Genomic DNA, 27,444 nt, shown 5'->3' on the forward strand with positions numbered 1-27,444 from the left:
GGTATCACTTGAAATGAAATACTCATTAAACAACAATGGAGATCCATCTAAATTTCTGAGATTAACTTGAAGATTCTAATAGAATTCCATAATCATCACCATCACATGGGTTACAAGTCGCAAATGTAGCGTTCGTGAGCCTTAATCACATTATTATTACTCCCTATTCATGAAATGTATCCAACGTGTGCTCCACTTTATTTATAAATCACACTGTGCTCCCAAAGACGCAAGCAACAAATCATTCAACAATAAATTTTCAATTAATATCCCGCGGGACAGCCAATATCCCAGGCGCATCATGAACTGAGCACATTAAATATCACATATAAGGAATCTAAGATAATTTATTGCCCACGACCGTTTAATTCCATTCTTAACCCGATCTTCTACTTAAATTTATTATTATTATTTTTAGTGATTATTAGATCTATCAGATCTTCTACTTAAATTTATTATTATTAGTTTTAGTGATTATTAGATCTATCAGTCCTCCTGAAATGTCGTAAAATTAGATGACTCGATCCTAAAGAATGCAAGTGAACTTAAAATGACACTAAATTCGACCCTATCTCACAAAAATTACATATAACCCCAAGATATTTCCAATATCACACGTAAGCAAATGAAATTTATCGCGTGGTCAGTGATTTTTAAATATGTCTAAATCCTACGTATGAGAACTCATTCAAAGACAGACTACAACAGCTAATCTAATAGATTTCAAATTTGTCACACACACACACATGTAACTCAACTACCATGGCACCTCAACAAATGAAAATGAAAGTAACTCAATCTACTACAAAACTAATAGAACTACGATTCAGAGAAGAATGATCATCTAGTTTTACAAAGATGAGAAAGACATCAAACAGTTAAAATGGTACTCAAGTTTAGCTGAAGTTCGATTCCAGGGTGAGGTTAGTCATTCCGGCATTTTCCCATCAGTCACCTGCTCCAGCCAGAAATGCCTTACATGCTTAGCAGGTCATGGAGACACGGCAGTAGATGTCCCACGATGAAATTATGTTGCACATTGTAGAGGAAGAATCCATCTTCAAGTACACGGCGATTTGCTGGGATGAGTTTCGCCACGTGCCAGTAATGTAAGCTGTAACTAATGCAACAGATATTAGAATGTGCACACACGCGCTGGAATATATATGCCCGAGTGCACCAACCTCGGTAAAGAGAATACCACGGTAAACTTCACAATTTTACCAGGGTAAAGTCGTATTTCTGTTGCACCAAGCTCGGTTTCGAGTTTACCGACATTTTACCGCGGTATAATGTTTACCGCCCGTATGCGAGCGGTTAACTAAGAAAACTGCGGTAAAGTTGTATTTGTGCTCTGTGGTTAAAGATTCCAAGATGGAGCTTAACAACTATAGCTTATATCTCCAGTATGTTAATCAGTTTGAAAGAAATGAAGGGAGAATTATAGAAGAGGGACGCGATTTATTTGAAGAATTAAGCGATGTTTCGTTCCAGAGAAGATTTAGATTGCGTAAGGAAACAGTGAATTACATTTTAGATTTAAATGGTGAACAATTAGAATGCCCGACTGGGAGAAACTGTCGTATATCGCCTAGAAATCTTCTTTTAATAGCGCTGCGGTTCTATGCAACTGGAACATTTCAAGGAGTGATCGGTACGTCTGTGATGTTGACAGAACAACTGTATGCCGCATAATAGACAAGGTTTCTGATCTACTTGCGTCGTTATCGCCACAGTTCATTCAACTTCCACTTACGCAGCGGGAACAAAGAGAGGTTATGGAAGGGTTTCATACAATAGCTGGGTTCCTTGGTGTATTGGGTGCGCTGGACTGCAGTCGTGTGCGAATACAGTCTCCCGGAGGTGAAAAATGGGGAGGTATTTAGAAATAGGAAAGGTTATTTCTCGCTAAACGTGTAAACTGTGAGCGATTCGAACCTCACGATACGAGATATTGTAGCAAGATGGCCAGGGTCGACTCATGATAGCACAATATTTCACAATTTTCGGCTGAGAGCGCGTCTCGAGACGAGAGAAATAGCTAATGGCTATCTTTTGGGTGATAGAGGTTACCCATGTAAATCCTTCTTCCTTACACCTGTTCAGAATCCCACCTCCCCAGCAGAACAACGATATAACAGAGCCCATATTGCCACAAGGAATGTTGTCGAGAGACAATATTGTGTGTGGAAAAGGAGGTCCCATTCCATGTCTTTAGGACTTCGATGTAACATTCAAAACATGTCGAACATTATTTTCCATTTCAAGGAGTCGATAACTTGCTTGCGCTGTCACAAAATGTAAACACGAGGGACAAGTGACTGTCGAAACGGTCACTGCCGGCTGGATAAACTAAAGACAAGTGACTATCAAAATGATCACTGCTTCCTGAATACTACTTCGAATTTCTTCCGAGGGGAATAATAGCGAGAAAATCAAGCGTCAAGAAACCGCGGTAACGAAACCGGGCGATAGTAATGGTGCACTGCTTTTACGACAATACCACGGTAAAAGTTTTACCACGGTTTCGTAAAGGCTGATAATTACCGAGCTTGGTGCACTCGGGCATTAATGTTCTTGTGGAGATATAAACTTAACTTGGATCACTAATGTTGAAGTTCACTCCATAAGATTTTATAGTAAAACTGCAATAAATTAGCAGAGCAGATGTCTGCCTACACGGCTGAAATTTTCCCACGTGGTTCTGATGAATATCGTCACCAGCATAGTCACAGCGTAGATCAGAGTAACGTAGAGTAGAGTTGATCAGAGTAGAGAATGATATACTGTGAACATGACGTTTTATAGTCTTCGCTCGGGGGGGTGTGATTTTTTTTAGAGGCGATCATTGATTCACGGGGTCTCTTGTAATTGGTTGTGACTGTTTCTTGAAGCTTGCCTGCTTGCAGCGCAGATCGACATGCACGTGCCTCGCCTGGGGACACTAACTTGTCACGTGATTTACCCTGCACTCAATCAAAGACGGATCAATACATTGTCCCTCTGAATGACAGAAAAAACCAGTTTGCTGCACGCACACAGCTTTCCAAATGATGAATACAACTCCCAGCGAACAATAAAAATTTTAATGTCGACCTGTCTTAAATAATCCAATGATGGCCAAATTTGAAGGGGACAGTACTATGAGTGTGTATTAGCTGGGCAACAGTTTGACAGATAAGAGGTAGTATTACTTAGAAGAGATAACCTTTAAAAGATTCCAGAAATTTACAGATCTCACTATAGTTTGCAATATCCCTTAATATTATGCAGAGGTCCAGCTCCATGGCTAAATGGTTAGCGTGCTGCCCTTTGGCCACAGGGGTCCCGGGTTCGAATCCCGGCAGGGTCGGTAATTTTAACTATCATTGGTTAATTTCGCTGGCACGGGGGCTGGGTGTATGTGTCGTCTTCATCATCATTTCAACCCCATCATGACGCGCAGGTCACCTACGGGTGTCAAATCAAAAGACCTGCACCTGGCGAGCCGAACATGTCCTCGGACACTCCCGGCACTAAAAGCCATACGCCATTTCATTTCATTATGCAGAGACAAAGACTGTTGTTCTATGAATATTTCTCAACATGACCATTCACTGCAGAACTGCAATGTATAACTGTATTGAGCATGCATAATTACTATTACCAAATAATGATAAGGTTTAATGATTTCATAAAATACTTAGATTTAGAAAATGCTACTAAACCAGTATTTGGTAGTTTAATATGCTAAAATAAAATTGAAACATTTAGCAACATCCAAAATAATCCGACAGATCTATGAGCGAAGATTGCATCCATTTGCAAGATGCTTGGAGAAAAATCTCACGAAAAAAAAAAAAAAAAAAAAAAACCCAACCAGATACAACATAGTAAGCAGAGTATTTCATTTGAAAATTCAAAAGTTAATTCATGTCCTTGATTATTAAACCGAAAATATTTGGTCCACCTCGCTGCCACGTGTATATTGTCTAATGGCAGAAACGTGAATTGCCTTACATCCATCTTCTACTATGGTTACATAATAAGATTAGACCAGACCAGATAGTGTAATTTCAGCAGAGTTACCAAATAAACAGTTCCAACATTACATGATATTGTGTCAAAATACATGATTCATGGTGCACGTGGTGTTTTGAATGTAAATTAATCTTGAATGTGTAAGGATTTTACACCAAGAATGCATCGAAAACATTTCCAAAGCTCACATCTACTGGTGGTGATGGGTATCCAAAATACCTGATGACAAAGGAAAAACTGCAACTCGGAGGAACAATTAAGTAGTTAACCGTTGGATGGGTCGTATCCTATAATCTGGTTCTCCTTAAAATTTCTGGCACACACATCGGCATTCAATTATGTAGTTCACTCAAATCATTGAATGTGTAAGTACATGTATAAAGGCTGCAGTCAGGCTACATTCAGCATTCAATCTACAAATGAGGTTCAACAATTTAAATCTGGAAGATACATTTGCAGTTCCGAGGCAGTGTGGTAGATTTTATTATTCAGTGTACATGAACTACTGGGTGCTTTAATGAACACTTTCTTCGCATTGTAAATTAACTACTGTAATGACTGAAAAGTATTTATATAAATTTGTTGGGGAGCACGTAAACATTATGACCCCTCTTTACTAAAAAATGAACTTACTAGAGAAGAACCAAAATGTGAAATTGAGTTTGGTTGCAACTGTAATGCAATTACAGGAATGAGTAAGCAAATAATTAGAGTTGTAGAGCACGAGTGCTCTAATTCTTGTAGAGCAACATTCATATGCTGGCGAGAATATAAGTTTGTTTCCTAATTTTACCTGACACCTATCAATTCCCTGAAATTAAATCTAGGTAACAGGCCACAAGAAATGACTATTATTAATTTAAATTTGAATTTAATACCAATGAATACTCATTTATTTACACATTTTTCTCAATAACGCATTACAAAACTTCTACCTGACCATTTTCATCAATATTCTATTAAAATAACCATCACATATAATAAACACAATACCAACAAGTATTATCACTTCACTTCTGATTGATATATTTTAGTGCGTACCTCTAATTACATTCCTTATGGCACTCGCACATCACACATTAAAAAACTTGAAACCTAGCTTATGAGTACAAGGTACCACCACCTGCCTCAATGTCTGATCATACCATTTTACTCAGTGTGATCTCTGACCTAAATTATCACTAGTATGCTTAACTCCAGCGTCCAGGATCCTGTAGATTCTATAGGAGTTGACCAATTGATTCCTTCCAGCTTCCAGGTGTCATACAACAGGTTTTACACTAGGCTGTACTAACCCACGCAGCCACACAGCACAATTAAAGACATAACTTTCAATCTCACAATCAGCTTCTCATAATATCAGAATAAGAGTCTCTGAACTGTAATCTTAGAATAACCTCTTTTGATTAAGTTCACATAATAACAGTCTCACAATCAGCTTCACATAACCACAGTATCTGAATAACCTTGCCACTGAACAGTCTTGAGATAACCTCCATGTAATAACATTCTTCAATGAAGGTATTTCTGAATTTTAATCATAGAATGACCACTTCACAGAAAAACAGTGTCAGAATAATGGTCTTAGAATAAGCACAGTTTCAGAATAAGTCTTCATATAGGAACAGTCTCAGAATAAGTGTCAAAAGACAAAAGTAAGAATGAACATTTCTTGCACGTGCAACCTTGTGGCAATTGCATTCCAAAAGTCAATTAGTAGACATGCTCTTCACATCTTATCTACTAGCCTCTTCCAATCAATGAGATCTTGTTCAAACTGATAATATTCCCAGTGTCTTTATTGGCCACTGAGAAGCAGATACCAATGCGCTTTGCGCTATTCTCTTGTTTCACAATATGTCCCAACTGTCACCCTGTTTTCAGACTACCTGTTGTTGCAACATTTCTAGGTATTTCCATCTAACTACAACCATTTTTCCTGATTTAACCACTGCTTCACCAAGTTACACAGTCTTGAGCAATAACTTCCATTCCACACGTACAGACCTCCACCAAAGTTAATGAATTATACACAATAACATCGTATACATTTTCCCCATTTCTTCATTATAAAATGTGCATATGATGATATATTATTATATATTAACTTAATTAAGTCACATTTTCATTAATTTACATCGCAAAATAGTGAAATTTCATCATCTAACAAATCCAGGGTTCGTACTATCGTATGGTTAAAATGTATACTATTAACCTGTTGAAATTTGGGAAAATATTCCTTACTGTTAATTGAATCATCCTGCTATATAGAAATTTCAAACCTTTGCATACATTAACCATGTAAAGTGCAGCATTTACCCTGTTGGATGCTATAAGGCCACAGAAGTACCACAATCATTAAAAGCTTTAGCTAGTATATGGCTGTTTGTTTTCTGGTGCAGTCTTTCGAGGTGATGCCATGTGGGCGACTTGTGCATCTTGGAGGATGGAGCCCTACCTTGATGAATTCTAATGAAGATGACACACACACACACCCAGCCCCTCAGGCCATCAGAATTAACCAATGAAAGTTAAAATCTCTGACCTTTCCAGGAATTGATCGTGGATCTAAGGGCAGCACACTAACCGGACTTCCATGATGAACCGTTGTGTGTAAAAATGGCAGTATTTTAATGTACCAGCTATGACATTCGCTACGTAACATCCAGTAGCATCAGTCGTCCTGTCCATTGTTGTCGATACTATGTTGTCAATTTCACTATGAATTTTTAGTTAAGTTGTAGTAAATAGTACGTATGCTGTGTTGACTCCACTGAGAGAGGACGTTTGATGTACTTCTCTCACATTTCACGTAGCATTGGATGTTACAGTTAGTCAAATGGTACTTCAGGTTCAAGGAATATTTGTCAAATAACCTTTGAAAACTGGCACATTGCTGGGCCATGTCGCAAGCAAATGTTGTGTCGTCTCCTTTCGTGTTGTACATTTCACGTGTTTTGCTGTTGGAACATGTGGAATAACTTGTGAACGCATATCCACAGCTATGGGTTCCTCAGAAATGTTGCAAAATGATGCAGTTCTGTACGTTTTAAAAATCTCCAAACTCCTGCAGAAAACTGTTCAAAGTAACACACTTCACGCTTTTGGGACGTATCTTATTCACTGAAACATGAATTCCACTCTGTCGGTCTTACAAGTTTGGCAGAGCGCTGTAATTTCCTGTTATGGTACTGTCTAGAAGAGGGGCAAAGGGAGCTTAATGAAACTGACTCCAGCACCCTGCCATCCTTAATGCCCAGGAAATTCTTATCTTGAAATACTGTAGAATAGAGACAAGGGTGCGCTGATGAAACAGAGAAGCAGATTGCTAGAATTACCAAGGATTGAAAATGTGAGCATGAGACATCCATCTACTTGTGAATAAATATTCCAGAATATGTATTTATAAAAGGGACCATATAAATTACACTTCCTTTCTATATCATTACATAATGATGCTCGATTCCATTTAAGAAATCTAATGCACGCAAATACTCTCGTTCTGCTGTGTGAAATTTTCGCTCCTCCTCGCAAACAATCATAATTTCATTAGCTATCATAATATATTCAACATATGTATAATCACTTTTTCGAGATATATCGATCTTGTCAGGACTTAACTTCGTAAGATATAATTCAAAACATTGCACTTACCAAGCTCGATAGCTGCAGTTGCGTAAGTGCGGCCAGTGTCCAGTATTCGGGAGATAGTAGGTTCGAATCCCACTGTCGGCAGCCCTGAAGATGGTTTTCCGTGGTTTCCCATTTTCACACCAGGCAAATGCTGGGGCGGTACCTTAATTAAGGCCACGGCCGCTTTCTTCCCTGTCCTAGCCCTTTCCTATCCCATCGTCTTGATAAGACATATCTGTGTCGGTGCGACGTAAAGCCAATAGCAAAAAAAAAAAAAAAAAAAAACATTGCACTTCACTGAGTCACTTGCTATCTTAAATACTTCACACTTATAAATTTTACGAGATTATCACATCTACCTTAATTAAGAACCAATATTTAGCAAACTTAGCTCATCATTCAGTGGATATGGCGATTTCTTTGTAGCTCTCCGTGCTACATCTCTGGTCCTCGGCTGACTGGATCTATGGGTCAGCTGGATTACTTTCCTTTATCAGGTCTCGTCAGCTGGCTGGTTACATATTCATCTCCAGGTCGGTCCACCTCGAAATTAGCAAGTCATGATCGTCTTCTTGCTTGAACTAGTATTAACAGAAAATAATTCAAACAAGTAAGAGTTCATTTTGTAGCTTCTTAAAATCAAAATATCTCGTCAGTACTCTCGTATTTTCCTTTTTAATCTAATTTATGCCAAATATTTTACACTGTGTTGAGTGTATCTTCGATTTTATCTTTGCCTTTTTTTATCTATAATTTTATATGATAATTCTGCTTTTGAAGTCTTATGAATTTCTTAATTTCACTTCTTGGAACTGATTCTTGATTATTTTTTTGTCCTCCAAGCTCTATTTTTGATAAGTTTCGACATGACATAGATGTTGATTCCCACAGGGAATCTGAAATATTTGTCCTCAATGAGTAAATTTATAATACCAATATAAATGGTCCGTTATTGGACATTATAAATTTTCCAGCTAACTCATTCTTGGTTGCCAGCGTTTCACCCTCGTGTGCTAGGGTGGGCTCATCAGTTGGTACCTAGCACACTTACCAATACGCTGGCTAGTGCATACCGTGGAGGCCACTGCGTAGGCTGACTGGAGCCACCGGCAGTGCCAATGCACTAAGAGACTTTGTCTCATTATCAAAAATTGATGCCTGCTTGGCCATCAGATGACATAGATGTTGATTCCCACAGGGAATCTGAAATATTTGTCCTGAATGAGTAAATTTATAATACCAATATAAATGGTCCGTTATTGGACATTATAAATTTTCCAGCTAACTCATTCTTGGTTGCCAGCGTTTCGCCCTCGTGTGCTAGGGTGGGCTCATCAGTTGGTACCTAGCACACTTACCAATACGCTGGCTAGTGCATACATAAGTGTGCTAGGTACCAACTGATGAGCCCACCCTAGCACACGAGGGCGAAACGCTGGCAACCAAGAATGAGTTGGCTGGAAAATTTATAATGTCCAATAACGGACCATTTATATTGGTATTATAAATTTACTCATTCAGGACAAATATTTCAGATTCCCTGTGGGAATCAACATCTATGTCATCTGATGGCCAAGCAGGCATCAATTTTTGATAATGAGACAAAGTCTCCTAGTGCATTGGCACTGCCGGTGACTCCAGTCAGCCTACGCAGTGGCCTCCACGGTATGCACTAGCCAGCGTATTGGTAAGTGTGCTAGGTACCAACTGATGAGCCCACCCTAGCACACGAGGGCGAAACGCTGGCAACCAAGAATGAGTTAGCTGGAAAATTTATAATGTCCAATAACGGACCATTTATATTGGTATTAAGTTTCGACATGTCGTATTGCTCCTTGTCAGTCCAACTGGTGAACGTATTTAATTCAAATTTTGCTTATTTCACGCCGCGATTCCTCTCTCGTACATTATATGACTTGTATTATGCCGTATCTTCTTGTTTAGAACGGGTAATATTTGCGTATTTCGTTTATCTCGGCAACTATTCTTCCTTTCCGACGCAGCTAAAATGATGTGTGTCCATTCTATATCTCGTCCAATTAGTAAGTGTAGTAATAATATATTTTACTTGTTTCATTTCAAACAATTCACTTGATACTGTTCTGTTCTCTCCTCACAGCCTTTTAAAATGTGTGCGTTCTTTAGTTGGTCTTGGCCTCCTGTGAACTTTTAACTATGGTTCATTTCGTATAATTCTGGCCTGTGTGGTCCATACCTCCACTTTGATGCCATTTTGGAACACGCCAGAAAATGCAATGGGCACACATGTAATCTTCAAGATTTTCTTCAGTCATGAAGTGATGTGCCAGAATCTGTCTTAAATTAATATGAAGTGGTTGGTGTCTATCTTGACTGTTCTTTTGTGTCTGAGTGTTCAGAAGAAAATCACAGACTTCTTAAAATGATAAAATCCAATACATAATGTACCAGAATAATATAAAATTTGATATCTGAAAATTTACAGAAGACCTCTTTCAATACTGTGTATCATTGACTCAGGACCGTTTATGGGTCCTCCATGGTTGCAGTTAGCACATCACAGCACTGGTCACACTAGAAGATTGTTCACTTCCTGCAGCAATAATCTCCGTTCCAAAGTCCCTTGTCTCTTCCTGGATGACTGTAGAAAAACTGCAAAACACAGCATTTATGAGGCACACATCTAAATATGTGAACATTCCTGTACTGTAATAATTAACTGGCGGCACAGGTATTACTTTTCTAATTATGAATATTAGCTACCTGGCTCCGATAGTCAAGTTATCGAGCCTAAAAGTATCGATAACTGCTAGATGTTGGAAACCGACATAAGTATACAGTCGTGTAGAGAGACTCAATTTGTAATACCTGAAGCCATCTCTTTTCAATTTTTGACTCTGTTAATTTTTAGCTGTTAGGTTTTTCAGTCTACCGAAACTAATTTTGATTAAAAATTTTTAGTTTAGGCAGACTAAAGAACCTAACAGTTATAAAAAACAGACTCTCAATCATGAGCTCAACTCTGTGACATACATATCTCACAAATTCATTTCAAGTGGGAGAATGAGGCAAGACTGTTTGTCATTTTATTTCATCCTGGGGACGCGACCAAATGCGTTGCAGGTGGGCTCATTAATAAGGTCTGCTCCTCTGTTTGTGGTCGGAAATATGTGCCGTGTTCCTTAAATCATAGCTCTTGAGTAGCAAGGATTAGCTATCCACTTGTGCCTGGAATCTGATCATGTAGTTTTACACTAAGGAATACTTTTGAAGTGAACTTGGTGATGCTACTCGCACTCCTCACAGAGAACCACAGACTCTCCCCTTCTCACTCACAGTGGATGTCTGTTGGCTTTCTCCTGATAGCCATTACAGTGATCTACATCTATAACAGCTGTAAGTTATAGTAAGTTAACTCATTAATAACTTTGATAATTCATGCTTATCCGCTTCAGTTAGGTCATTTATTTTATTTTCCAGCATTTCAATATTAAGATATTGAATTTCTTCCATCTGAATGGTGTTTTGAAGTTGGCACCACTGTCAGTTTTCTTTCATTTGGGGATTCCAATCTAAATTTAAATATTTGAAGGGATCTTCCTCCTTGCCTTGATCTCACACTCTCGTCCCACGTGATAACACTCCCTTTTGAGGCTGTGTGAATCCCTCTTGGCTCCCTGAACTGTCTTTATGATGAGTCATCTCTTCAAGCCTGGGCTTTCCAAAATTGTGAATAAGAAGTCCTACCTCACTGGAGTCCTTTTTTCATGTACTAGTCAGGTACGGTGTATATATAATATAAAGGAATATGAAGAAGAACACACAATAGGTTAAATTTAATGACAGGTTAGCGTCAGAAGAGGAGTAGTAAAAAGAGGAGATAAGGACAAATGTGAAAACTCGAAAAGAGAATCTCCGCATCTTTTATGCACTGCTGTCTTCAAATTTATGGCTGCTCTCCTCATCAATTTATATTTGAAGTTTATCCAGAAAGTTCCCTAGATGGTAGTTTATGAAATTGTCATTGCCTTAAATTGACATGGCATTACACTGAGCAAACTTATGAACACACTACTGAAAGTTGTTTTGATGATACTTATCTTGCCTTAGTATTGGGTGTTACCACCCCTGGTGATTATTAAGGGCCTCCATCCTTCGCGGTGTGCTAGCTAGAATTTCTTGGATCGTTTCCTGGAGGATGAATGCCCACTCTTCCAGTAGTATTGCCCACATTTTGTAGAGGGTGTCAAAGTTGCAACGCTGGGCATTTCAGCCAAATATATCCCACAGGTGTTCTATGGGACTGAGATATGAACTGCGAGCAGCGTGCATTATCATGCATCAGGATGAAAGTTTCATCAACTAAGGTAGCATAGGGATTACATGCTCTGCTAACACCTCTACGTTGTAATGGTGTGCATTCAGAGTACCTCCATTGATGAAAAGTTTCGTCCGGGCCTCAAAACTGGTACCAGCCCATATCATGATGGAGCCACCTCTCGGAGATGTTGCAAGGTGAATATTGCTCCCCGCGCCTTCACACTTCCTCTACCATCAGGTGATCAGAGGTAAAGTCATGTCTCATCTGTGAACAGTACCATTGACAACAGTCCCATTCCGATGTTGAAGCGCAAACTGTAATTGAGCTGCTCTGTGCTGGGAGATGAGGTTTGGACCAGTTGCAGATCTTCTTGAGGTTAAATTGGGTTCTCGTAGACTTCGTCTGACAGTCCTTGCAGTCACAGTGACACTCCTTTACAGCTTCGAGTCGATTTTTCTCGTGGATAGCGGTAGTTTGGTGTGCTCTCAAGACTTGGATGACCAGAAACCTATCGTTCCTAGCAGATGTAGACTTCTGATGGCCTGTTTCAGGTCATCTGTAGTATGTACCGAGTTCAAAAAATTGTCTTAGAACACACTGGGCGCTCCATACGATGCACCGATGACATTAGCCACATAACTAATGCTGCGTCCATCATTCACCAAGGCTGGTGTTCGTACAACATCTTCTGGGCTGAGAGGCATCTTAACTTGTCAACTGTGAAAGAGAAGCTGAAGGGAAATGTTTCTTTGTGACAGATGTGTCACATACTGATAATCCATCAATAGCTTCCACCCCAGTATCGTAAAACTTAAGTTTTTATTGGTAGTCGATGCAATAAAATTGAGTGCCTGACACTTAGGGGTGGAAAGCAACTCCTTAAGTTTATGTAAGATAACTTAAAGGGTCCACCTTTTCAATACAAATATATGTTATAATGTTTATTTACAACATATTTTTACTTGGAACTAGTTTCAACGCTATTTAGCGTCATCTTCAGTCAAAATGTGAGATATAGCCATAGGCGTATATATGCAGACATGTACATTACGCAAAATGTTACATCATTATGATTAAATAAGAGTGAGACACAAAATATCGAATTACAAGGTCAGAAATTGTCAGTCATCAAAATGGTACACGAAGGGTGAATCAAAACTGTACAAACATGAGTTAAAACTCAAAAACACAATCCCAAAAAAAAACATACAACACAACAAAACCACGTGGAAGTTCGAGATGAACTTGGCATTGAAGATTCAAATTTTTATTTTATTTTATTTTTTTAATCTTCAATGCTAAGTTCATCTCGAACTTCTGTGTGGTTTTGTTGTGTTGTATGTTTTTTGGGGGATTGTGTTTTTGAGTCCTAACTCATGTTTGTACAGTTTTGATTCACCCTTCGTGTACCATTTTGATGACTGACAATTTCTGACCTTGTAATTCACTGTTTCATGTCCCTTTTACTCTTATTTAATCATAATGATGTAACATTTTGTGTAATGTACATGTCTGCATGTATACGCCTATGGCTATATCTCACATTTTGGCTGAAGATGGCGCTAAATAGCATTGAAACTAGTTCCAAGTAAAAATATAATGTTTATTTACAACATAACATTTACAGTATTTGTATTGAAAAGGTGGACCTTTTAAGTTACCTATCTTACGTTCTGAGTTCAATACGGACAAAAAATTAAATTCTTAGATTTAAATCCTTAAGTTTATTTATTATCTCTAAACTTCAGCCTTAATTTAACTATTACCGTTCCATTTTTACAAAGTGATCCACTTTTTTTGTCTACCAGTGTAGTATCAACATTCCTTTCCAACGGGTCAACTGATGACTGTTTGTATGGAAAATATTAAATACATCAATGTCTCCTTCCCTTCACCATGCAGGCAAGGTCATTTATCAAAGTGCACAACTACTGATAGCCAAAGATTAAATTTATTGCTTAATGTGAGGAGTTAACAACAAAAGGACCGATAGATTGCTGCAGTTATTTGGCATATATATGATTTTTTCCCCTATAATGAAGAAAATTACTGTACTTTTAATAATTTTGTAAGAATAATCTCTTCCAAGTTTAGTGCATTTGGTACCTTCTAGCTGTATTGGTATACATTTAGATTCTGTAGTCCTTGGGAGATCTGCTGTATTTATATCATTTAAATTTCAGTTAAAACAGTAAAAGAAAAACACACTCTGTTTAATTCAGGTTTCAATTGTTTTTTGTTTTTGTTTTCAAATATTTATTGTAAACTTACACTGTTTAAAAAAGATCATTTTAGGTAGTTGATAGCAAATTTAATTTTGTTTTATAAACTGGGACTTTCTTTCTCCCAACAGTATGAAGACAACCAGCAGTGTGTAAGTGATGGTCATCGTCCTGGTTCTGGTGGAGGCAACCCTGTCACTCACCAGCAAGAAGCTACTGTGCGCAGAACTAATATTCAGGTAGGTGTCTTTGTTTTCAGAATCTTGAACTACTTTATAACAAGAATAACAATTGATCTAGTGCAACGCCCCTTAATAATAATAGAATGAATGACGAGCGTCATAGGGACGTGCGTTCACAAGATAAATATTAAAGGAGCAATAATACATAACAAATCAGAAATAAAACACAACAAGCAAAGAAGAGTACTGGAACCAACCCAAAAAGGAACGAGAGAGGAGTGGATCAAGGGACTACGTGACAAGCAACATCAAAATGACACCCAAAATTTTCATAAAATAAAAATATAATTAATAAATAATGGTTACCACTATACATGTATTTTACAGAAAATTAAATACCTCAGAGGAATCATAATAAAATTGCAAGAGAAAACCAACACAATATTAAGAGGTAAGATGAAAATTCATTAAATAAAATTAAATAAATGTAAATTAAATGGTATCTCTAATAAATAGTACTTTTCAGTTACCAAAAAAATATATATACATTTATACTGATGCTTCAGTTTAATTAAATAGTTATTATTGATAGACACATGTCTGGAGAATGTTAATATTAAATAAATTAAAAATTTAATACAGAAAGGGGAAGCCATTAAAATGAAAATCGAGAGCTTTCGACAGCACCTCAGTGGAAAAATAAGGTCCCACCAACCCACATGTAAATGAGGAAACCCGACGTATCACAAACACAGAACACAGCAAATACAGACATAATGTCCCCTCAGGAGACACACCCAGAAAAAAAACTACGACCTAAATTAAACCAAAATTTAAGACCACAACGTCATGTTAAGGAGAGGCAATAAATAAAAATACCGACACATAATTTACAGGATAGAACGAGTTCACATTACGTCACCGTGAGCCAAAAAAAAAAAAAATTGCAGTTCCAGAAGGAAACAGTCATAATAATAATAATAATCATGGAGCAATCCTCAAGATGCACTTATCGCGCCAGCGACAATTCACAATTCCCCCAATAATGACAATAAGTTACGTAACCGTCAGGCCGGAGCAGATAACACAACAATACAAATCAGGAGCGATAAGATAAGGACCAGGCTACATTAACTTTCGCACTTGGGTTGTCTAAGCCCTCGATTAAAATGAAAAATAATAATGGCATTGTTGACAGACGTTAAGGTAAATACGGGATTACTAAAATAATTAGAACAAGGATCTCATTAAAGGCCCGCAATAGGGATGAAAATAAACTCATTAAGCCAAGATAAATATTCAGTGAGAGAGAAAAATAAATTTTAAATTACCCAAAATAATAATAATAATAATAATAATAATATAAATTTAAAAAATTAGAGACAAGTGTAAGTGCAGTGCTAGGTCAATTACGGGCACACGAAAGCCAAAACACGCGACAAGAAGCATGAATCACACCCAAGAGAGTAACTACAAACATGAATATGAACCCACAATACACCCCGTTAGAAGAGACAAAAAATATACCAAATTTCAACACACATAAGGGCATAGCATAGAAAATCACCAGCAAATACACCGAAAAATAAGCGCGGGCGAAGAGAACGACAATATTAAACAATAAGGAAACGGAAAATTTCAAATATTATCTCAGCACAGTAATGGCCATCCGTTACATACCACACACACACTTGTAGCAGAACACAGCATCACCAAACTTAGATATCCATCACATCCATATAACGCACCAAACTGAATATAATACATACGCAGTAAAATAATTTTAACAGAAATAATACATTAAACATATTTACAAGTAACAAGATAACTCGCCTCGTATTTGACCTAACACTACCCCTTCACCAGTACCAAATAAAACTACCTACTTAGCTACATATTTATACAGAATGAATAACACATATAATACAAAACCAAAAGGGTAATGAAACTCCAAACCCTAGATGTGGTGATTTTTCAGGTTATCACCCTATCCCAGTCTGCGGACACATAGTTTCAGCAGCAGTCCGCCACGCCATGGTTCCTAGTCAACATCTTGTCTCCAAGACCCTCAAGCACTAACTCAACACTTCAGAGTTCGCTACACAGAATAGACCGGATACTCGCCCTGGTGGGCAATGTCGAACCACCCACTGTAATACCAACTGTAGTCTCATAGATGGCATCAGAGTCCGTGTAGCTGTCCGAAGTGCAATTATACTCTTAGAAATAATAACACACAGTGAAACTATGTGACGAAAGGTTCACTTCTCCTCGTATAGACAGAGCTGATGACTAGTAGGCCAAGCGTCCAAGGTGCTAAAGCAGATATTATCAGAGTCCACGAGATACGAAGTTTTTATTAATTCAATACTTCAAATATAGTAGAATTCCAGTCTCATATAATCGTGGTATATCACAGCTCCGTACAATAACTAGGCCGTGAAGACGAGGTTCATAGTGGAATGAGATAATTCACCAAAATTACAAGTGCCGATGAGAGACACAATTAAAATACATGTTGCGTAAACAGTAGATTTTCCAAAGTATATGACACAACAAGCGTATTTAGATTAATAACGCCACACTAGTGTTAAATGCTTGGCGATAGTTCAAAGAAAATGCAACCTACCTATGTACGGAGAGAGAGAGAGAGAGAGAGTGTAAAATAAGGGTTTAGTCTGTGCATTGCTCAGAATTCAAAAGGGAATGTTATTTCTGTATTGGTCATATCCACAGTAAGAAGGGAATGCAATTTTTAATTTTCAATCTTGTCTGTCTGTATTTGCACGGATCACAAGAAAATGGCTGAACGGACTTAGGTGAAAATCGGTACGTAAAGTCGAGGAATAAGGCACCACATTTTAGGCTATAAATAATTACATTCACGCTGAGTGAAATGGTAGTTTAGGGGAAGGCCTAAAATTTAATTCTTAAATATCTATGTTATTAGTGGTTATATCTATGAATACTATATAGCAAAAGTTATAGAAAATACAATTTCTGATCATTTATGTCTCGTACAGTTTTACACTCTGGCTATGATAATGGAGATATTCATGAATTTAGATGTTTGTTTCTGGGTCTCTATCAGTGCCGAACCACGAGAAAATAGGTGAACAGGATTTGATGAAAATCTGTATGTAAAGTCGGGGAATAAGGCACTACAGGTTAGGGCATAAATATTATTCACCCAGGGTTAATCCCTTCAGTGGCAGGTTTTGGCAGACGACCTGTGCCAGAAAAGTGAGGGTTTTTTTTTTTTTGGAGGAAATAATTTATTTTTAGGAAGCAAGGAATGAGTAGTAATTATTATGGGAACACATTCATATATTATTCAAGGTTAATAAAATCTTACTTTACACTCTATTTACACTTACAGTTGGCCTGTGATATGGTTTCTAAAATATTGGTGATTTGAGAATACTGTCCTGTGAGCAAAACATTGTTATTTTAGGCTTTTGTATTATTCCCATCAACAACACTAAAGCAACAAATTTCCAAGTTTCGTAAGAGTTTTTTTTTTTTTGTAAAACTGTGCCCTTGCATGCGGAGATTTATTTACAAGTTTTTCAATGCACTTTTAGCATAGGCCCAATTAATTTTTTTTCGGTCACTGTCAAATTTACAACTTAAACCGTTATACATTATAACCAGTTCAAAACAGTCGATCGTACTCATCTCTGGTAATAATCCAACCCTCACACCACGATTTCCCGTAAATGGAATTATATTCGGTCGCACACTATCCCAGGCTTACTCTTTTTCCACACAAATGTATATTCAACATCTACCATCACCTTAGCTTCTGACGTAATAATTTCTTCACTTGCCCTATAATTATTAAGGTCATCATCTGAAGAATCAATAGAATCATTATCACTGCTATCGGAAATACTAATGTCACTTAGAGATTCATCTTTGATGTAGTTCCTTATTTTGTCTTCAGACAAACTTCTCTTCCGTTGCGCGCTCGCCATTTCTGTTTACCTCGTCAGCTGGCCAGAGATTGTATATGTAAAGTAGAGAAGATACGGCATATTTTAGGCCAGAGGTTTCATGAATACAGCTGGAAATCCTCCCGCCATCTGTTGAGAATGCTGGAAAACATATTCCAAAGAGATTACAGTACCCGAGAAATTATTGGGCGATCGCGAAATGAACACTGCAGCTAAATGAGAATTTCTCGGGCGTGCTACTGAAGAGGTTAAGTGATAGTGTAGGGGAAGGCCTAGAATTTAATGTTTGAATATCTACATTAAGTGTTCCTGTTGATAAATACGACATAACAAAAGTTATAGGGTATACATTTTCTGAAAATTTGTGTCTTACACAGTTTTAGCATACTGGCTAAGATAAGATATTCATGAATTCAGATATTTGTTCCTTAGTCCTCAACGCCGAACATCACCAACATGGAATATTGTTCAGTTGTTTTAACTGGCGATAGTGGTGGTTTTTGTCATGATTGTCAGTGAAAAGCCATGTGGTCATCACCCCATATCAACAAAGAAGTCTGTGAAGATGATTATCAAATTTAGAAAAAGGAATCGTAAAGGAACGATCGCTTGAAAAATAAGACACGGGAGTGGTGAAAGGGGGAAGGAGAACCCTCTTTACATTGGATGCCATTTTCACACAGAAGAAATTAATGTGCAGATCTACAGTATTGGAAGCCCATAATATTGATCAACAGTAACATTACCGGTACACTGACTATTGTTTGTTGAAGTGCTTCGTCTCGTTTGCTGCCACTCATCTCCAATAGCTGGCAGTACTGATGTTTACCACGTGAGCTAAGGGAAATACGTACCCGAGTAGAACAGCTTCCAACTTCTTAGGTCGATTGTGAGGAAGATTTTTTGCCTCCCAAATCTTCACAATTACATTTGGAGCATCCAATTTTTGTTGACAAATAATGACCCCAGGCATATTCTTTTTCACAGTAAAATGACTGAAAGATGTGATCTAAGGAACTTTTATCCAACCATGAGCAGTGAACATATATGTTGCTCACCATTTTTATTTCCGATGACAGCTTTGTTAAGTTTTGACTGAGGGGTGCTATCTTCAATGACCAAAGACAATATCTGTCAGAGAAGAACTAGGTGTCACACATTACTTCCTTTTCATGAGACCAAATGCCCAGTCACAAGAAAATTTTGTATGACCCACTAGCAGAAAATAAATTGTTATTCCTTTATGTAAACCTAACATAACTCTTTACACCAAATATGTTTGTCCAGTTGTCAGCCTGAAGGCTGGTTGGATCCTCAACAGCTCCACCATTAGCTGTCATAGATGGCCTAGGCATCTCTTGAAGAGGCATACCAGGGAAATGAGGAGTGAGGATGTTTCCCATTGCTTTCCTCACTGAGCCAGAAATTGCTATTACATATCAGTCCGCCAAGCCCACTGAAATGCATGCACCAACCAACCATATGAGCAATGTTTTCACACCATTCATGGCAGGGACTGGCTGCATAAGGAATGGCATTACTAGCATCGCTCATACCCCAGTCACATTCATATTGTCAAATCCAAGGATAAGAATGAGACAGATCAGTGAAAGTAACAAACCTGCTCTAACCCACACCAGAAGACATAGTGCACTGTAAGTAACTACTAGTTCTTACCAGCAAAGGCAGGCTCACCAGGTAGCGCACGATGATATTTTTATTTTGTATGATGCAATTGTCAGCATGAAGAAACCAACCACAGGACTATGACCGGGCTCCGGTACAGATAGTCCATCTTACTTAAAATTACCAAAATATGAAGCTCAGTAAATGAAGTCTACAATTGTAACCATAGATTATCTTGATGCACAAGCTGGTTGTTTCATATTTTGGGACAAGAAGACAATGCAGGAACTTCATTGAAGATACCATACCGTAAGTCCCTAGGATGTATGGTATGGTTTTGTTAGACTGTACAGCTTGTTCCCAGAGTTCTTTCGAAGAATTATCGATATGGTGACGTCACTGTCACTGCTTTCATCATGTAGTTCAAGGATCAGGCTAATGAGTGGTGTTCAACTCTAAAAAGCAATGTTTCTCTCCGAGCGTCACATACAGGTTACGATTGTATTCTTAAGACCAGAACAGATGCTCCACCTTACATTATATAAAGCTGTCAGAGGTCTTGGGTTTTCCTATTAATATTTTGGTCCTTATAAAAACTACAGTTGTTTTATATGTGCATTGTATCATTTCCCAGTGTACTAGCTTGTGCAGCGAAAGTCTCAATATGCTTTCCATCTGAGTTGCAGTTTTGAAGATTTGTTTTCTTTCCAATTTGCTTGTTATTAGTGATAGGTAGAATGCATTTGAGAACTTTTGTGAATAGATACATTTGAAACCATAATCTCCAGTTCAACTTGATCTTTAAAAGTCGATATATGTTGCTCACCATTTTTATTTCTGATGACAGCTTTGTTAAGTTTTGACTGAGGGGTGCTATCTTCAAGAAACTTGCTTCAAACCCCTGCAAACGATATAACGGTGACCAAATTACAAGAGAAGATTTAAAAAAGAAGGGATTTTGCCATTATGGTGGGCGCTTTCATTATGATGTGCTTTATTTTATTAGATTAAAGCAGGGCCTCTCAGGGTGCATGCACTGTGCACGGTGCAAAAGACGACTTGGCTTGGTTGACCAGAGTGCAGACCCCCCACTCCTCGATTTGTAGCAATAGCGCTTACTCTCTCTTTCCTCACGCCTGTCTCGCTCGCTCCGCCTGTCTCCCTCTGCCCCACTTGCTTAGTAGCGCTCCAAATCCAGGCTGACTTGAGCCGAGCATAGGCGAGTAGCCCCGAGCTTAGCCGAGTAGCCCAGAGACGAAGCATTGATCCGAGCCATGCCGAGCTGCAGCGATGCACAGTGCACGGAGCTCGTGCGCCTCTATCTGCACGCGTGAGATTTTGGGCGTTTGAGAGGCCCTGGATTAAAGGATTAAAAATTACTTGCAGTAGATTTTTTGGGTTGGTATTTGTTAGTAGGATAGAACTCCAGTGGGACAAACTTCCGGCACCTTGGCGTCTCCGAAAACTGTAAAAGTAAAAGTAGGACTTAAAAACAATATTATTATTATTAGTTTTACATTCTTGTCAATTTCATCCAAGACTTTGATGGTTTGTCCTATTCTGGTATTCGTATTACTTCCACGCTTGTCATACATGGCTTTAAAGCATTTGTATTTCTGCTCTACCTACATTTTTCTTCAGTGCATGCCAGACCAGTTGCTGTGGTACACAGTCATATGCCTATGTTAAGTCATATAAATAACACACTTCTTTCTTATCAGTCGTGTGAGCTGGCTGCACAGTTAGGGTCACATAGCTATAAGCTTTCATTTGGGAGATGGGTTCAAACCCTCTGTTGGCAGCCCTGAAGATGATTTTCCCTGGTTTCTCATTTTCTCTCCGGGCGTATCCTGGAACTGTACTGTAATTAAGGCTTCCACTATAACAAATTAACACTGCAGTTGCTTCCTTCCCTGTCCAGTCCCCTTGTCACATTGCGACTTATCTGTGCCCGTGCGACATAAAGTCAATAGCAAAAATCTTATTTATCAAGCCTGTTAACTTGAAAGAGCTTGTAGCATATTTAACCTGCAAGTGTGTGCTAAGTGAACTTGTACAGCTGTGGTTTGAGTTTGGACATATCAACAGATATGTCCATCCAGAAGGTGAATAAGCGTATTAATGCTTTTGAAGCAACGATGCAGGAATTTTAAGTGCGCCTTCAGTTGTTCATGACTTGTGTATATTTCAGCTAATGAAAAGTCCACAAAGTGTATATTTCAGCTAATGAAAAGTCCACAAAATGACTTTTTCCTCCTAATTGGTCTTATCAAATGCAGCCACTGCTACTGTTTACCTGTGTGATAACAGTGTATGGCTAGTGCCTTAGGCTTTTGATTTTGTTGTCACTGTGGGCCTAACCAAGGCCACACTAGATAGACAGGCCACAAGGCTTGGACCGTGACGTAACAAAAGTGGCCCACGTTCAGCATGGCATTGTACGGCCCGCTCTCACTGTCACCATGATATTGTTCATTTATTGAATCTTAACGATATATTTGAACATGCCTTCAGTTGTGGTTTTATTTAGGCTTGTGTACTACACAAGTTTTATGCGGAAGGGGGGGGGGGCAGTTTATATACGTTTCTTTACATAAAATTAAGCCGACATCTGTCATTTGTAACGGAACATGGTTTAATGTAAAAGATTAAAACCCATAATTCGTATAAAAATAGTTTTAATATTACTAAGAAAATACATGATAGCAATTTCAATAATCGTCGGGTACCTTTTTTAGAAATTAGTCTTCAGTATAAAACATATCTAGGGGCCAATGACCTAGCTGTTAGGCCCCTTTAAACAAACATCATCATCTCAAAACGTATCTAACAATTCTTAATGTTTCAGTTTAACAATTTTCTTCTCTTTGCCGATTTATGGGTGTCCTTACTTAATGGATTTCTTCTTCTTAGGCATGAGGTTGTCTGCGATAATGTTTCTATAGTTTGTATAATATATTACAAAAGATGTATATATACATTTGTTAACGAAATCTTTAAAACTACTACTACTACTACTACTACTACAATCACTGCATGTTTCAAACGTGTTTTCATTTTCCAGAACATTGTTGACAGGCAAAATCAGAATGTTTCTCTGAGAATCCCCATCTAAAAACATAGATTTCAAATTTATCACTTATAAGTACACTAAATAATTTAAATTGTGTGATCAAAATGTTAACAATAAATATAAACTAGACCTAACAAAATATTTTCAGACACAATAACATCATTTAACTCAACTACTACATTTTCAAACTGTGAAATGTCTGTAGATTTGAAGCTTTTACAATCTGAACTCTTGCAATCCACATACTTAGTTAATGTAATATCACTAATAGGGATGGCTGCATGTTTAGCAGAGTATTCATTTATAGGTTTTTTTTTTTTGCTAGGGGCTTTGCGTCGCACCGACACAGATAGGTCTTATGCCGACGATGGGATAGGAAAGGCCTAGGGGTTGGAAGGAAGTGGCCGTGGCGTTAATTAAGGTACAGCCCCAGCATTTGCCTGGTGTGAAAATGGGAAACCACGGAAAAACATTTTCAGGGCTGCCGATAGTGGGATAATTTTTGTTCTGACTTAAGGATTTGCTTCACTGAAGTATGGTAGCAGGCACCACTTATTTCTCTCTACTGCCCAAATCGTGCTTGTAATCAGTCAGTTTGAAATTTCCCTAACAGTACATACTTGAATCCTAAACTTGTTTTCAAGAAGTTCATTATAGGTTTTATAGTATGAACTAAGGCTGTTTGAGTTTCATGAGCAAGTTTTCCATGATGACACTCTGTTTTTTGTTTGATCTCCTGTTGAACAGACAGATTATTCCACCTAATTAACCATGTTAAAAACTTGCGCAGAAATAAAACATTGTCATCGTGAATTGAAAATATTGCGTTTCAATGACGGTCGTTAAATCTAACGCCTTTGAAAGCATGCTTAACTTTAACAATCTTCCACCATTGAAGAATTATTTCTAAAAATACAGCTGTGCTTTTAAAATCATCTGTATTTTTATTTTATTAAAGTGTTTTAAAGCGGCAACAATTTTCTCATCAAACAGCTTAGAGCAAAGGTTTATATTTTGATGCTGTAAAGAAGTTGGGTACAACACTTTTTGGTTCAGGGCAGGAGCAAGCTTAACTAGATCATTCTCTTCTCCTCTGTGCAACTACCAAAACATTTTGTCGTCTGGCTCAGTGTTGTCAAAGTCAGGGAACACGAGAGTTTGTAAGTTATCAGCGTGATTAAGCCAGTTATTTCTTAAGCTTTTAAATTAATGAAGAGTTTCAAACATTTTGCTATTAACTCTGTTGTTATCAGAAATTAATGCATACTACCTTATAACCTATGTCCGGCTCATTGGCTGAATGGTCAGCGTTGAGGCCTTCAGTTCAGGTGATCCTGGGTTCGATTCCAGCTGGGTCAGGGATTTTAATCGCATCTGATTAATTCTTCTGACCAGCGAACTGGATGTTTGTGTTTCTTCCATCACTTTCCTCTTCATATTCAGACAACACACTACACTACCAACCACCACAGAAACAACGCAATATTGATTACATCCCTCCATATAGGGTTGGCGTCAGGAAGGGCATCCGGCTGTAAAAACAGGACCAAATCCACATGTGCGACACAGTTCGCACCCGCGACCCCACAGATGTGGGAAAAGTGGTAAAAGATGATTTTTTTATGAGCTTGGCTGATCAAAGGAGTTTTCACGGGAAACTGATGAAGTTACCCTGGTATAACTGAATTTAACATATCCAGATTTTTAATTTGTGTAATTCATGTGAGTAGGAATTTTTGATGCCGGCCCTGCAGTCTAGGGGTAGCTTGCCTCTCCCCAGGTTCGATTCCCAGCCAGGTGAGGCATTTTTACCCGGATACAAGAGCTGGTCTAGGTCCACTCAGCCTATGTGTTTAAAGTTACTCGAGGAGCTATCTGATGGTGAGATGGAGAACCCAGTCTAGAGAGCCAGGAATGACAGCAGAGAGGATTCGTCACACTGACCATGCATCACCTCATAATCTGCTGGCCTTCGGGCTGAGCAGCAGTTGCTTGGTAGACCAAGGCCTATTAGGGCTGGTTTGGTTTAGGAGTTTTGTAAGATTATAATTACACTTATTTCATTATTGTGATTCTTAGCCATATTGTTGATAGTTTTAATTTGTTCCAGGATTTTCAGTTTTCCCGTATTGTACTTTTTTTTGAACAGATGTAGGAATATAATCCCTGTGTCAGCCTGCTACATTGGTTTTTGCAGTAGAATAGATCACGTTCCTAACATACATGCAGAGCTATTCTAAATTAGTTGCCTATTGGAAAATTTTGTAATTGCCATTTGAAATGTCTGCAGATGTTTATCAAACCTTGTGCCATACATATCACTAAGTTTTAGGACATGCACTCTACTTGCACCATATCAAGTTTTAAGTTTAGCTGGCAAATTTCCCTCCACACATTCCTGTGTGTGGTGGGATACGTTATGCAGCTGCCGTGGAGGTTTACAGTAATGTGGAATGTTTTAAGTGTTGTCTGTGGTACTATGAAACACAGTCACGAATGATTGTACAAAAATCTTTCAGAGCAATGTGTCAGAAAGCTCTGCCATAGGTGAAACTATCAAAGCGTGGCATGATGATACATACTTGGAAACATATTGTGTGTTGGTACTCTCTTGTTGTGGACCATGTTATGGAAGCCATAAGACAGAGACATACACAAAGCCCAAAGAAGTAAACAATCAGAGCAAGTTTGGAGCTGACCATTCTGCAGCCTGTGATATGGAAGATTTTATAACAACTGGGGTGTAATGGGGTAGAAGTTGCAGCTAGCGAGTGATTGTGATAAGCAGAGGCAGTTTGAGTTGTGTGTAAGCCATGTTAAAAATTTGTATATAAGTCTTGAGGTTATGTCAGTTTGTGTTTTGGATATTAATTGCATAAAATAATCATGTATACAGAGTTAATTAATGTTACTTCCAGCCCATGTACTCTATGTGCATCATTAAATTAATCTTAGGCTGTACAAAGGAAAATGACCCAAACAGCAGATGCAGCACAGAGCACAGCACATCGTGCGCGTGCACACAAGAGAGAGAGAGAGAGAGAGAGAGAGAGAGAGAGAGAGAGAGATCGGGAGAACCATCTAAGCTAAGGTAATGCTACTGCACTGCCTTGTGTACAGTACTTATATCTAACATGCGGTATGTATTAGGCATCTGATGAATGTTTACCAGTGGCAGCTCGTGGAACTTTTAAACAGAGTGAGTAGTCCTTTACCTCAGATCAAGAGCAACTGTCCTAGGAATTGTATTGTCATGAATTGCTGTTAGAGATAGGTTGTTCTTTATTTTACTTCTGTGCTGGTTAACAGAACTATATACCTTTAGAGAATGGAAATGCCTTCATAGAAATCGCACGAAGTGATCAATTCTCGGACTAGAAAGATCTTATACGATGTTCTATAATTCTGTAAGGAGGAAAAGAGGAAAGGTCTCTGCATTCTGTTACAGAACGCTGTGGAAAAGACTGCTAAGAAGTGAGATGACAGTGCATAACTTTACCAGGCAGTGTTAAGAAGCTGTTATGGATTGATGTCTCATCCTAGTTCCGGGTAAACATCAACTCTAGACAGAACATGATGAATTCTATAAAAGTGTTGTACTCCAAACTTTCTTGCAGTATTATGAAGTAAGGAAAGCCTACTTAAAGTTGTTGTGCTCTACGGGAAAAGTTGTCATTTTCAAGGAAAATATAGAAATGCTGGAGACTAATCAATAGTATGGGCTTCAAATTTATGAAAATGTTAGGCACATATTGACTGAGTGCAGTGATATTGTTGTATGACGTGTTACATATCTATGTGCACTGAGGGAAAATAGAAATCGGGCCTAAGAAACCTGTACCGAGACATGGGTTCATAGCCATTACATGATGATGTGCTAGCATCACGATGTTCCTTGTGTTATGGATAACCAATGTGCTGGACGAAGAGCTGTAGTAATACATGCGAGGAGTGAAGTGGGATTTTTTTGATTTCAAGATGCAGTCACAGGATTATCATAATGAAATTTATAGCATGAACTACTGTAATTGGTTGTAGGTGCAACTTCTTCCTATTTTCCACTTGGATGCATTACTGTCACTGACAGTGCACGTTATCACACATTGCAAGAAAACAGGGCTCCAACCTTTGCTTCTTGCAAATATATAATGTCCTAATTGAGAGACAATAATATTACAGTGTCAGACTGCATGACCAAGAGAGAATCGGTAAAAAAATAATTTAAAAGCTCAGCTTATAAACACAGTGGAAATAATTTAAAGGATTCTAAAAGATAATGGATGTTGTATTCTGTGATTGCCTCTTTATCACTGTGATCTGAATCCTTTCAAACTGATACGGAATTTAGTAAAACAAAAAAATTATAAGCGCTCTCGTGGACATCTTTCAACTCTCACCATTAAAAGACCCATTGCTGCATAAATGGAAATTG

At 38.2% G+C, this 27,444-nt stretch overlaps 1 protein-coding gene across 4 annotated transcripts in view; it reads left to right on the top strand.

The window, feature by feature from the left end:
• The window catches only part of Crk (Crk proto-oncogene, adaptor protein), a 173,239-nt gene that overhangs the window by 98,735 nt on the left and 47,060 nt on the right, over positions 1-27,444 (top strand). For all 4 annotated transcript variants that reach the window (XM_067141793.2, XM_067141791.2, XM_067141792.2 and 1 more), the window contains one exon: positions 14,307-14,414. In XM_067141793.2, coding sequence (XP_066997894.1) covers positions 14,307-14,414 — 108 coding nt within the window. The remainder of the gene's footprint in view (positions 1-14,306; positions 14,415-27,444) is intronic.

This window comes from Anabrus simplex, chromosome 2, assembly GCF_040414725.1.
Source record: "Anabrus simplex isolate iqAnaSimp1 chromosome 2, ASM4041472v1, whole genome shotgun sequence".
Taxonomy (NCBI): domain Eukaryota; kingdom Metazoa; phylum Arthropoda; class Insecta; order Orthoptera; family Tettigoniidae; genus Anabrus; species Anabrus simplex.